The sequence below is a fragment of the Perognathus longimembris genome, chromosome 18 (genome assembly GCF_023159225.1).
Source record: "Perognathus longimembris pacificus isolate PPM17 chromosome 18, ASM2315922v1, whole genome shotgun sequence".
Lineage (NCBI taxonomy): Eukaryota > Metazoa > Chordata > Mammalia > Rodentia > Heteromyidae > Perognathus > Perognathus longimembris.
Window position 1 is genome coordinate 13,872,045 of NC_063178.1, and position 13,372 is coordinate 13,885,416.

The 13,372-nt window shown below is 39.0% G+C and overlaps 1 protein-coding gene across 2 annotated transcripts in view; it reads right to left on the reverse strand.

The window, feature by feature from the left end:
* Positions 1–3,727: 3,727 nt before the first annotated feature.
* Positions 3,728–13,372, reverse strand: part of Trdmt1 (tRNA aspartic acid methyltransferase 1) — a 37,473-nt gene continuing 27,828 nt past the window's right edge. For both annotated transcript variants that reach the window (XM_048367769.1, XM_048367771.1), the window contains exons 9-11: positions 11,094–11,151; positions 9,111–9,240; positions 3,728–4,124 (exon numbers count right to left, since the gene is read on the reverse strand). In XM_048367769.1, the coding sequence (XP_048223726.1) occupies positions 4,024–4,124; positions 9,111–9,240; positions 11,094–11,151 (289 nt within the window). In that variant the 3' untranslated portion in view covers positions 3,728–4,023. The remainder of the gene's footprint in view (positions 4,125–9,110; positions 9,241–11,093; positions 11,152–13,372) is intronic.

A 13,372-nucleotide genomic window follows, 5' to 3' on the forward strand; every position in this document is an offset into this window, starting at 1 on the left:
AGTTTAATCATAGGCTTTGAGAAAACTGCTGAGGCTACATGACCCTCACGCAAAGTCCAAAGCTAGTAGTTAAGTCAGTGTCTTAGGTAGTGGCCTAAAATAGTTTCAAGCTGAAGAACAAACTACCGCTTAAACCTCTCTTTTTTGCACAGGGGATTGAAGAAAGGGCTGAGATCGTGCAGGGGACATGTGTCCTCCCCCCCCCCCCCCCCCGACTCAGGGACTGAGCACTGTCCTTGAGCTTCTTTTGCCTAAGGTTAGCACTCTACCACTTGAGCCACAGCACCACTTCCTGCTTTTTCTGTTTATGAGGTACCGAGGAATCGAACCCAGGGCTTCATGCATGCTAGGAAAGCACTCTACCACTAAGCCACAATCCCAGCCCCAAGTTTTTGGTTTTTTAAACACACTAAAGTTATGAGGCAACACATACCTTAAAAGTATCTAAGTCCTTTTGAAAGGTAAGGGTGATAGAGAAAGGAGATTGAAAAATCCACTTATATTGAATGGTAAAGATTTTTATTATGGATAGTTCTCTTGAAAAGGAGAAGCTGGCTGGTGGTTGTCTCTTGCTATCTCAACTTGCCATCTGCAGGAAGCAGAGAGGGGAAGACTGTGGTTCAGGGCAAGTCTAGGTAAAGGAGGCTTTATTGCGAAAACAAGCTTAGGTTTGGTGGTATACATATGTAATCTCAGCTATGCAGGAAGCAGAAGTAGAATAGCGGTTAGAGGACAGGCCTGGGCAAAATCACAAGACCCTATCTGAAATGTAACTAAAGCTGTAGGGCTGAGATGTGACTGGAGTGGAATACAGACATCCCCCTCCCCTAAAAGGAGGCAGTATTTTCCAACATACTGAATAAATATGGAAGTTCAAGTATCAGAAAACAGAATTTTCCATTGCAGGTATGTGTACTTATCAGCAACACATACCATTCAATTCAAATGATACCTTCAAATTAATTGTGCATACACACACATATAATATGTATACATATATAATATTATGTGTAAGGCACCTGGTAAATATATCTTCATTAACATGTGAGTTTTATGCTTGCTATGTGTATTTCCAATTATGACTTTGGAACAAGAATCACCACCTTTACAATTCTAAGCTGAGCTGGGAATGTGGCTTAGTGGTAGAGTGCTTGCCTAGTATGCATGAAGCCCTGGGTTTGATTCTTCAGTACCACATAAAAAGATAAAGCTGGAAGTGGCACTGTGGATGGAGTGGTAGAGTATTAGCCTTGAGCAAAAGAAGCTCAGGGACAATTCCCAGGCCTTGAGATCAAGCCCCAGGACTGGCCAAAATAAATTGTTTTATCTTCCAGTTTGTAAGCAAACATGGCCACAGACATTTCTTATTGTTTGTTTGTTTATTGGGTTTTGCCAGTCCTGGGGCTTGAACTCAGGGCCTGAGCACTGTCTCTGGCTTCTTTCTGCTCAAGGCTAGCACTCTACCACTTGAGCCACAGCGCCACATCTGGCTTTTTCTATGTATGTGGTGCTGAGGAATTGAACCCAGGGCTTCATGTATGCAAGGCAAGCACTGTACCACGAAGCCATATTCCCAGGCCAACACAGACATTTCTTGTTTCCAGTTGGTGCACTGGAACTCAGTACTTGCTTTAATATTGTGTAATGAGGTATCAGATGCTTTAATTACAATGTAATTATAATCATAGCATAATCATAGTTATATTACAAACAATTTTATTGATGAACAATCTTTCATGATAAAAAAAGCCTATATAAAAGCATGACAACATGATTCCAGGTTGTTTGGTTAAATTTATGAGACTTGTAATATGGTTCATCTTTAAACACATAGGCAGTGCTGGGAATGTGGCCTAGAGGCAAGAGTGCTTGCCTTGTATACATGAAGCCCTGGGTTCAATTCCCCAGCACCACATACGTAGAAAATGGCCAGAAGTGGTGCTGTGGCTCAAGTGGCAGAGTGCTAGCCTTGAGCAAAGAGAATCCAGGGACAGTGCTCAGGCCCTGAGTCCAAGCCCCAGGACTGGCAAAAAACAAAAACAACAACAACAAAAAACACATAGGCAAAATGGAGCTTGAAACTGATAATGTGAGTTGGTGTACAGCTTTGGTAAGCTCTTATCTCTATGTAAGTTCTGAAATGGTAGCAGAATATGATTTATTAAATTTCAGCTAACTACACATAATGTAAAACTCACCATTTTGTTGTTGTTGTTGTTGTTGTTTTTGCCAGTCCTGGGGCTTGGACTCAGGGCCTGAGCACTGTCCCTGGCTTCTTTTTGCTCAAGGCTAGCACTCTGCCTCTTGAGCCACAACGCCACTTCTGGCCATTTTCTGTTGTATGTGGTGCTGGGGAATCAAACCCAGGGCCTCATATATATGAGGCAGGCACTCTTGCCACTAGGCCATATCCCCAGCCCCAAAACTCACCATTTTGACTAGTTGTAAGCGTATAGTTCATTGCCATAAGAAGTCCCACACAATGGTGCAAGTCATCACCCCTAACCTTCTCCAGAACTGTCTCCAAAGAAAAACTCAGCCAGTAAAGGCCACACCCATGTCCCTCCTCCTAGCCTGTGGCTCTATCCCACTATCCTACTTACCTCCTAAGTCACATGACACAGTCTCCGCCCGCAGTCATGGTGGCTCACTGCTTCTCCACTGCACACCTGCTCTGCCTCTGCTCGCCCACGTCTGTGATGGGGCGCACACTTGGGGGGGGGGCACATCGACTTTCGTCTGTTGTGACACATGCTTGTGAACACAAGTGCACATCTGTGCTCGAGCCCTTGCTTTCAGTTCTCTGGGATGAGGGCTCAAAGGCAGCACTGCTGGAGAGTTAATTTTCGGAGAGCCTTGCGCACTATTTTCCAAAGCGGTATGCCATCCTTCATTCCCGTAAAAAATGCAGGAGGGGTGCATTTGTTCCTTATAGAAGTGATTTTCTTTCTAATAACCGTGCAAATAAAAACCTCATCATGCAATTTCTAGTGTTATTTCTTTACCAATTCTCTTCATCATTTTTAGTACTGAAATCAAAAGTCAAAATTTACAATGTAAGATTTGGTTTGATTAGAAATCCTAGTTCCTGAAAGTGTTCTGGTAAGGAGAGAATGAAAAAGCGAAAAGTTATGAAAGTTCATTCAGAATTTTTCACCACAATTAAAAACGACAACAAAAACCCTGGTGGTTGGGAAATAAGCATCATATAGAACAGGGTCAGAGCACTGTTTACTTCCTAAAATCTTTTTTTTTTCTCTCTTTTGTCAGTCCTGGGGCTTGAACTTAGGGTCTGAGCACTGTCCCTGGCTTCCTTTTGCTCAAGGCTAGCACTCTACCACTTGAGTCACAACGCCACTTCTGGCTTTTCTGTTTCTGTGGTACTGAGGAATTGAACCCTGGGCTTCAGGCATGCTAGGCAAGCCCTCTACCACTAAGCCATATTCCCAGCCCACTTCCTAAAATCTTAATGCCATATTCTATGACTTAAAAGGTAATGGTGGGAAAATAAATTCAAAAGCTGAGAAGGCAAAAGCTAGCTTAGACAAGCTCTGATGACAAGAAAGTTCATGTAAATGGAGAAAGGACATTGGGTTTTGACCTTAAAAGATAACATATGACATATGCCTATATTTTCTGAGATCTCCTGATGTAGGCAAATACAAAAATTAGGAATATCATGATGTTGTCTAAGTTCAATTATAACAATTTGATCTAAAATGTATGCATTTGTTTAGATTAAATTTATTTGTACCAGATTCCAAAAGTATTTGACAGACATATTTAAGTTTCATATAAAAATATATTCTTCATAAGGCAAAACAACAATCTAACACTTTACAAAATACAGCATCACAGATTTAATAAAACATTCATATTTTGTGATAAATTCCATTTTTTTTTACCAAGGAAAGATTAAAATAATTTAGTTGAATCTTAATCAGAATTAGCTCAAAACACAATTTCAGAATTACTTCCTGGAAGTAGAGGAATATCATGATCTTTATTTCTGTTATTTCGGAATTATTCACACAGGATCTTGATTAGTTTAGCAACAACATGCACATTGAGACTATTTCCAAGTAGGCGGTAACGCTGCTTCATTGTTATCTTCTCCGGAAATCCTAGAAAAGAAAGGTAACAATTTATAATGTATTTGTAATTCTAATTCTCAGAGGTACAAGGATCTTTTCATAAGAGCACAACTGTCATCGCATTAGTGCAGTCATGTGCGTCATAGTGAAGAACCACAGATGTGCTGACGGTCCTGGGTGAGGATTCACAGGACACTGAAGAATCTGTGCCTGTCTTAGTCCATCGAATTATTCTACGGCTCACGCAATGATGGAGTGACTGAAGAAGCATTCTTCAGAATGGGATACTCTTTGATAACAGACAAAGACAACAAATCTCTACAAGTCTCCATGAGTTTTCTTAATAATGAGAATCTGATTCAATGTTCATATTACATAATATCGTATCATGGTCTGTGTGTAGACGTGTATCCACAGTAAATATACTATAGAAAGCAGTGGATACTATTTATTCAACCTTTCTGAAAAAGTTTCAACAAGGATTTTAGTGTAACAGTGTTGAAGTAGGAAGACATAGGAGAAATGTTTTCTGCTGTCTTGCAGGAAATGGAAGTTAAGACTCTAGAACTCAATTGAGTAGTTTTTAGTACAGAGTATTTTAAACATCTCCAATGATCTAGAACATTTTCATTATCTCAATAAGAAAACTGGTACTCATGGGTGGAAGCAGGAAGAGACCACTGGGAGAGAGTGATGGAAGGGGTGACAGTACCCAGAAAGAAATGCACTCTTTACCTGACTTATGCAACTGGAACCCCTGTTCATCACCTTTATAATAACAATAAGATTTTTTTTTTTTTTGGCCAGTCCTGGGGCTTGGACTCAGGGCCTGAGCACTGTCCTTGGCTTCTTCTTGCTCAAGGCTAGCACTCTGCCACTTGAGCCACAGTGCCACTTTTGACCATTTTCTGTATATGTGGTGCTGGGGAATCGAACCCAGGGCCTCATGTATACGAGGCAAGCACTCTTGCCATTAGGCCATATCCCCAGCCCCAATAAGATCATTTTTAAAGCTAAAAAAAAACTGATAACCATTAAGTCACTGCTCATTTTCCCTCATCACCCTCCCACCATTTACTCTCTTTATGGATTTGTTTATTCTGAACACTTCGTATTAATGGAATCAAATAACATGCTCTTTCATATCTAGCTTCTTGTAGTTTATATAATGTTTTCAAGGTTTCTTAGCATTGTTGTATGTATTAATACTTACTATCATACCTGAATAATATTCTGCTTTATGGATAGAACATACTTTAATTGGGCTGTTTGTACTTTGGACTTTGATAAATAATGCTGTTGTGCACATTCCCGTATGTTTTTGTGTAGACACAGGCTTTCAATTCTGTTGGATATATACCTAGAACTGAAACTTGTAAGCCATATTAAATATTTGTGGAACTATTAGATTGTTTTTCATCAAAAATCTTATGAGTGTTTTTTTTCTTTTTCTTTTTTTCTTTTTTTTTTTGCCAGTCCCAGGGCTTGAACTAAGGGCCTGAGCACTGTCTCTGGCTTCCTTTTGCTCAAGGCTAGCACTCTACCTCTTGATCCTCAGTGCCACTTCTGGCTTTTTCTGTTTATGTGGTGCTGAGGAATTGAACCCAAGGCTTCATACATGCTAGGCTAAAGCACTTTACTGCTACACCACATTCCCAGCCCCAAAGTTCTATGTACGTTTTAAAGTTAGGTTATTTTTTGTTTTTATTGTTGAATTATAAGAGTTCTTTTAATATTCTGAATGCAAGTCTCTCTTTGTTGTTTTTCATTCTATGTTTCTACAAATTGATTTCCTTTTATTGGACTTCTCTTCACATTCAGGACACTTTGACATAACAATTCAAGAAAAAGCAAATTAGTTAATGAAATGAGGGAAATAATTAAAGAGCATTAGAAAGTAGTAAAATTTTACCTATTGGAAAAACCAAAAGGTAGAGCCATGGTAATGTTACCTTACTAATGTGGGATACAACCTAATCACAATAGTAGCTACTATAAAAGAGGTGTCGTTCATAATCAAGTATGAATGAAAAGTGTATGTCCTAGAATCAGTGTGTCATGGGCAAGTACATTACACATCTCAAAAATTATTTGGTTGAAAATAGACAGAGGTACATGAGTAATTACAAATGAGCTTTTAGATTATCTTAGGGGTAATCTTTTGTAATGCTAAGAGTACACTGGAGCACCAGATGCCAGTAGTTCACATCTGTAATCCTAGCTAGCTACTCAGGAGGCTGAGACCTGAGGACAGTGGTTTGAAAAGTCCATGAGATTCTTATCTTCAATTAACCACCAAAAGAGCTGGAAGTGGAGCTGTGGCTCAAGTGTAGAGGGCTAGCTTAGCACAAAAGCTTAGGGACAACACCTGGACCCTGAGATTAAGTTCTAGGACTGGCACGCACACATACACACACACACACACACACACACACAATTTTTAAAAAGCAACAGAACATTGCTGTGAAGAGAAAGAAAAGTTTGGGAACAAGCCAGATTTTAAAAAATTATGTGTTGTGTATATAAATATGCTTTATATACGGATATTAAAGTTTAAACTGTGTTAAGGGAGGGAATTGTATTAATTTTTAAGTTTAAAGGAGACTTTTAAAACTTGAAGCCAGTAATCCTTGAAAAGAAAAAGACAGGAATTAACAAGGTCAAGACAGTAGTTTCTATCCAGTGTACACACATTAGGTTCCTTTCAAGGTCAAGACAGTAGCTTCCATTTACTGAATGTAGGTTAGGTCTCTCTCAAGGTCAAGATGGTAGCTGCTATCCTGTGAGGGTAGGTTAGGTCCCTCTCTTCCAAAGCCTGCTGTCTCACCAGCGAAGGCTGCTAGTCCACAGAGTCGGGGCACAAGGTACAGAGAAATCAATGCACAGCCGTCATTGCCAGTGGACAAATAGGTCAAACTAAGCCTATTTTTGGAGCCAGAGCCTATAATGATGGAAAGGCACATGAAGTGCTCAAGGCAGTTTGTCTACACAAGCACGGAACATATTTTAAAAGGTTGAGAGGCTGGCAAAAGTGCTTGCCTTGTATACATGAAGCCCTGGGTTCGATTCCTTAGCACCACATAAACAGAAAAAGCCGGAAGTGGTGCTGTGGTTCAAGTGGTAGAGGGCTAGAAAACCCGGGACAGTGCTCAGGCCCTGAGTCCAAGGCCCAGGACTGGCAAAAAAAAAAAAGAAAAAGAAAAAGGTTGAGCAACATAAAAGCCTCTTTTCTCATATATGTTATACATATTCAGAGAATATGAAAAATTCTATTTTAATGTGCCTAGAATTAAAAAATATGAGAACTATCAAGTTATAAAGTATCTATCATATGGAAATAAAAGCAACACCAATCTTGTATTGTCTCAGCTATCACACAGACATCTAGTAAATCATTAAACTCCCCTAACCCTGTGAAGTTGGTGCTATGATTTTTCCCATTTTGCAAATGAGTAAAATAAGACAGGTTGAAGTAGAGCTCATTCTGACTGCAGCCTCCGTCTGTGCTCCTCATCAAGTTTCAGGATAACCAAAGTGACTGTAATGTAACTCCTAGAATAAATGTGCACAGTAAGAAGGCTTCATTTTTTATTAAAGAATCAATCTTTTTCCTCTCAAGTGGTAGGTGAAGTATGTCTGGTTGTTCAAAAAGGAAGAAATGCAGTCACTGGGAAAGAGAGTGGAAATTAGAATCCAGTCCAACTCTCAGTTCTTTGTGCTGTGATGTTCTCACTCGCTTTGTGACATAAACCAAGACAAGGAAAGTCTGTGTGTTCCTTCAGTAATACTCCCCAAGATAGTTGGGAGTGAATGAGATCACCAAAGGTGGGGGGGGGGCGGAGAAAAGCAACTGGTTACTGTGACAGAGAATCATCTACCAAGGGAGTGGTTAAATTATATTGTGTTTGTATCCAATATACAAAAGGATTGTGTTCCAAAGCCTCAATGGTACATCTACTATTTAGAAGGGGAAATGCAATCCCTTTTACCCATTATTTAAGAATGGTACTGTGTTCGTATTACAATAGCATTGAATTTAGCAAAGTTTTGCTTTTCTACATTCACATTCCCAGGCGAGTTGTCAAAAGTACATTTCTTCCTCCTGTGGTTCCAAAAGCCTGTGACCCCTCCCTCTGCCCATTAGCTGGACAGTGAGCTCACACCATTCTCAGACTTCCTCACCAGGAGAGCCAGGGCAGCCATGGAGTCAGGAGGAGGGGGCTGGGCTGTCTAAGCAGGCCAGGACAGTGCATCCAATCCCTGTTCGTGGTAAAAACCAAAACCAAACAAAAAACAAAACTCCTGGATTTCCCAAACTGCCAAGGAGTTGAGACTTTGTCTTTCTCATTTTATAGAGCTCTGTCTTTGCTTTTGTCCTTGAGGCATCCTGCTGAAGATTCCCCTAATCTTTGGTCAGGGCTGGTTTGTGTGGTTTCCATTTATCTTTTTCTTTCCTTTGGAAAACTCCTTCTAAGACTGCCTCTCCACCTTCTCTTTTCTACACATAATTAACCCTTGTAGGAAGACAAAGGCATACAACGGATAAGAACGGATCTCTGCAGGAAGAGAATAAATAGAGATAAATCTTCTCTCCCCAAGAAAAGAAAATTCCTCATGGAACTGCTTTTCAATTTCCCCATATTAAAAAGCTAACTGAAGCATTCTTTCACAAGTGAGGGGTCACCAGATTCAGAACGTGGAAACAAGAAGGTAATTTGGAAAGAGAATGCTGTAAACAAGCATCTGGGGGATGAAGGGAACTGCTGATCCGTGCCTCCTGCCAGAGGCAAACTGACACACTACTGCAGTTACTGCTACTGAGTCAGAAGGGGGTGGACTGAGGCATTGGGGAAAGGGCACAGCGAGGAAGAAACCCCCCAAAAAGGTACCATCAGGAAAAGATGACAGTTTCCTGAACTGACCTATTTAGACAAAGGTTTGCTTATCAAATACATGTGAATCTCTGATAAAATTTGGGGGAGCCTGAAAGCTGTGATCTGCATGGATCCCACATACCGAAATCTGGAGGAAATCCAAGGAGATTTGCTATTTCTTTAGGAGTGAAGTATCGCAGTTTAAGCATCTCCAATTTTGTTAGCTTTTCTTCTTCTGGCAAGTTGGTAAGGGAATTATAGATATCCTCAATCTGTGAAATCAATCAATCAGCCAGTCAATAAAATATAACTGGAAAAAAGATGAGTGCAACCAGATTTGCTAAGATCAAATTTCCAATGGTAACAGCTTAAAAATGTTGTACATAAGCCAGGCACTGGTGGCTCAAGCCTGTAATCCTAGCTGCTCAGGAAGCTGAGATCTGAGGAACACAGATTGAAGCAAGCCCAGGGAGAAATGTCTCTGTGAGACTCTTATCTCCAATAAACTACTCAAAAAAGCCAGAAGTGGCGCTGTGGCTCAAAGAGTAGAGCACTAGTCTAGAGCACAAAGAGGCTCAGGGACAACACCCAGACCCTGAGTTCAAGCCCCAAGACCAGTAAAGAAAAAAAAAAAAGTTGAAGGTGTAGTCTGATATATCACATGGTAATAAAATACATAAGAAACATCTCTACAATTGAGGAAGAAGAAAAGGATAGAGGTGGAGGCATGGTTCAAGTTGTAGAACCTCAACTGTGAGCAAGATAGCTGAACTGATCACAAGGCTCTGACTTCAAGAGAAACAGCTATCCCAGAAAAAAAAAAAAGAAACAAAAAGGCTGACATCCAACATGTCAGGATACTTCTCACTTCATTTTTAATCCTTAAAATTAATTGTAATTCATAATGATAAGACATAATATAGTAAAAGGTATGAAAGGAAATGAGATTAATCAACAAAGTAAACCTTACAATGCTGACACTAAAGGAAAGTTTGTAAATTATTTTCCTACAGTTAACATACTGCCTTACAAATGAAGAAATACACTAAATATGACTTCTCAAATCTGGGCATTCATGTGCCTATGGTAGAATATTTACTATGAGTAAATTTTACTAAGAATTTGAATTAGTATAAGGGAAGAAAATGTGATCTGACACTGAAGTTATTCAAAAATCTATAAAACTTTTTGTATACCAAGCTAATAGGAAACCATGAAGTGCCTACAGCAAAAGAATAAGGTGCTTTGCTAGAGAATATATATATATATATATATATATATATATATATTTTTTTTTTTTTTTTGGCCAGTCCTGGGCCTTGGACTCAGGGCCTGAGCACTGTCCCTGGCTTCTTCCCGCTCAAGGCTAGCACTCTGCCACTTGAGCCACAGCGCCACTTCTGGCCGTTTTCTGTATATGTGGTGCTGGGGAATCGAACCTAGGGCCTCGTGTATCCGAGGCAGGCACTCTTGCCACTAGGCTATATCCCCAGCCCGAGAATATATATTTTGTCTAAAAAGAAGTTCAAAAGTATGTTCTACAAAGGACAATTTCAGGGGGCTGGGAATATGGCCAAGTGGTAGAGTGCTTGCCTCGTATACATGAAGCCCTGGGTTTGATTCCTTAGTACCACATATATAGAAAAAGCCAGAAGTGGCGCTGTGGCTCAAGTGGTAGAGTGCTAGCCTTGAGCAAAAAGAAGCCAGGGACAGTGCTCAGGCCTTGAGTTCAAGCTCCATGACTGGCAAAAAAACCCAAAACAAACAAACAAACAAAAAACAAAGGACAATTTCAATATGAAGATCTTTTGCAAAATTTTAGAGTGCTAATGACAGTAGGCTAAACTTAAACTGGCTATTTATGGAATAAAAAATGTAGAATAAATACAAAAAAATTAGAAAAGAAAAATATAAAGCATTCCTAATGCAAAATGCATACACAGCAACAAAAGCTACTTGACAGTAAAGAAATGTGTATGATCATATAAAAATAGATAGACAGAATATATGCACATATGCATAAGCATATATACATATTCCTGGTTGAACATTTTGAACTATTTTAACATTCTCAGATTAAGTATTAAACATGAGATTGCTTACAAGTTTTAAACACACATGGTACCTGAACATCCTCTGATGTCCGTAACACAGATCCCGTCCCCTCAATGTAGGCACCATAACTGCAAAGTTAACACAAATGTTATTTAGTATGGAATCTATCTGGTAATTCTAGATTTCCTGAATGACTTAACCAACACAGTTACACATCCTTCTGAAATATCCTGACTGGAGTTCCATAAATATGCATTTCAACTGAAAATGACTAGGTAAAAGACATTCTATTTAATTAACTTCTTGGAAACTAAATGTGGCAGTTTTGAGTTGCATAAATGCCACTGAATTATGTGTTGTTGTGGTTTAATATCAAATGCCAAATCTGTAACAATCATCACTAAAGCATGTATTTTATATTCATAGGATATTCAGCACTAACAAGTCTGCCATATTAAAGGATAAAAGTAAAAACAGACTTCTACTGTGTTTACTAATACCTGAACAATCATTTTTCCTCAGGATTCCAAACTCTGCTAATTCCAGAGAAACAAGGTCCCCTGAGACTTCTTGTACCCCCTCATTTAGCCCAGTGTTTTTATTGCCATTTTTACATGAGAATTAAACAATTATATAGAAAATTATATAAATGATTTTAAAAATCAAAAGTATAATAAGCATAAATTATAATTATAAAGTATAAGTATAAAGTATAATTTCCTTTTCCAATATTATTGCCACTCTGGCCATTCAACAAATAAATATTATTTTTTTCATAATAAAAGGACATAGAATATAAATTAGAAAAAGTCAAATGAGGAAAACATAACTTTTTCAAATTGCTTTCACATATATTACACATAGAAATATGTGAGCCGGGCACTGCTAGCTAATCAGGAGGCTGAGATCTGAGGATTACACTTTCAAACCAGCTCAGACAAGGAAGTCTGTGAGACTCTTATCTCCAAGTTACTATCAAAAAGCTTAAATTGGAGCTGTGATTGAGATGGTAGAGTGCTAGCCTGGAGTAAAAGGAACAGGGCCTGGGCCCTGAGTTCAAGCTCCAAAACTGGCATTCCTCCCATCCCCCATCTACCTACCCACCCCACTCCTGCCACCACCTACAGAGAAATACATGTGTGGACATTTACTACAATAGAATACACTTCTCTAATAAGGCTTATTTTATACCATCTTCATAATTATAAAAGAATCTCAAGGTTGTTTTTTATCAAAAAATTGATAAGTCTTGTTTTATGATAGTCCTAAACAGAACCTATTGAACTTGATAACAGACAACAGCTGAGAGAGATCTTCTAAGGTAATGTGAAGCAATAAATGTTTTCTTCTAGAAGGGCAAGGGCAGAGTATAGAATCAGATGAGTCTGATATGGTCATATCGGGGGCATAGAGTCTTGTCCCAGATACTAGCTAGTTAGTGAAAAGACAAGGCCTCAATTGTCAAGTCATCAACTCCTATCAAATGAGACCAAATGGCCTTCCTAAAAACTTTACCAAAAAGGTCAATTTTCCTCTTCATTTTACTTAAAAAAAAAACAAAAAAACTGAAGAAAATGTATTAGACACTCAAGAAAAGGAAGCCCCTAAAAGGTGCTTGGGTTTTTTTTTTTGCCAGTCCTGGGGCTTGGACTCAGGGCCTGAGCCACTGTCCCTGGCTTCTTTTTGCTCAAGCCTAGCACTTTGCCACTTGAGCCACAGCACCACTTCTGGCCTTTTCTATATATGTGGTGCTGAAGAATCGAACCCAGGGCTTCATGTATACTAGGCAAGCACTCTTGCCACTAGGCCATATTCCCAACCCCTATCCCCTAAAAGTTTATCAATAGGTAACCTGGAAAACAAATTATGATTATCTATACAATGAAAGTAAAGGAGCTTTTTATGTAATGATATATAACTAAGAAAGAAAACATAATACTGTATATTGTGGGTTATCAATGTTTTAAAGCATGGATAAAACTATATGCATACTTAAATAGGCCCTCGTAAACAAACATCCAAGCAGTTACATAGAAAATTAGAACCACAGATCACATGTAGGGAGAAACACTGGGTGGTCAAGAGACTGAGATAAGTTTAACAATCTTAGTCCCTTTTGCATTTTGAACCATGAAAATACATTACTTATTCAAAACACTGAATAAAATTTAAATTTAAAAATCACTCTAATGGGCTACAGATGGTTCAACTCATTTCTTTAGGTTATCATTTAATTGCTTCTTAATAAATTAATCATGAGAGTGGACATAACTCTCTTAGGCTTAATGTGTCATGAAAGAGAGGTGCTGCAAAATGAGCAATCCACAAGCTAGAGAGGCCATGCGTCTA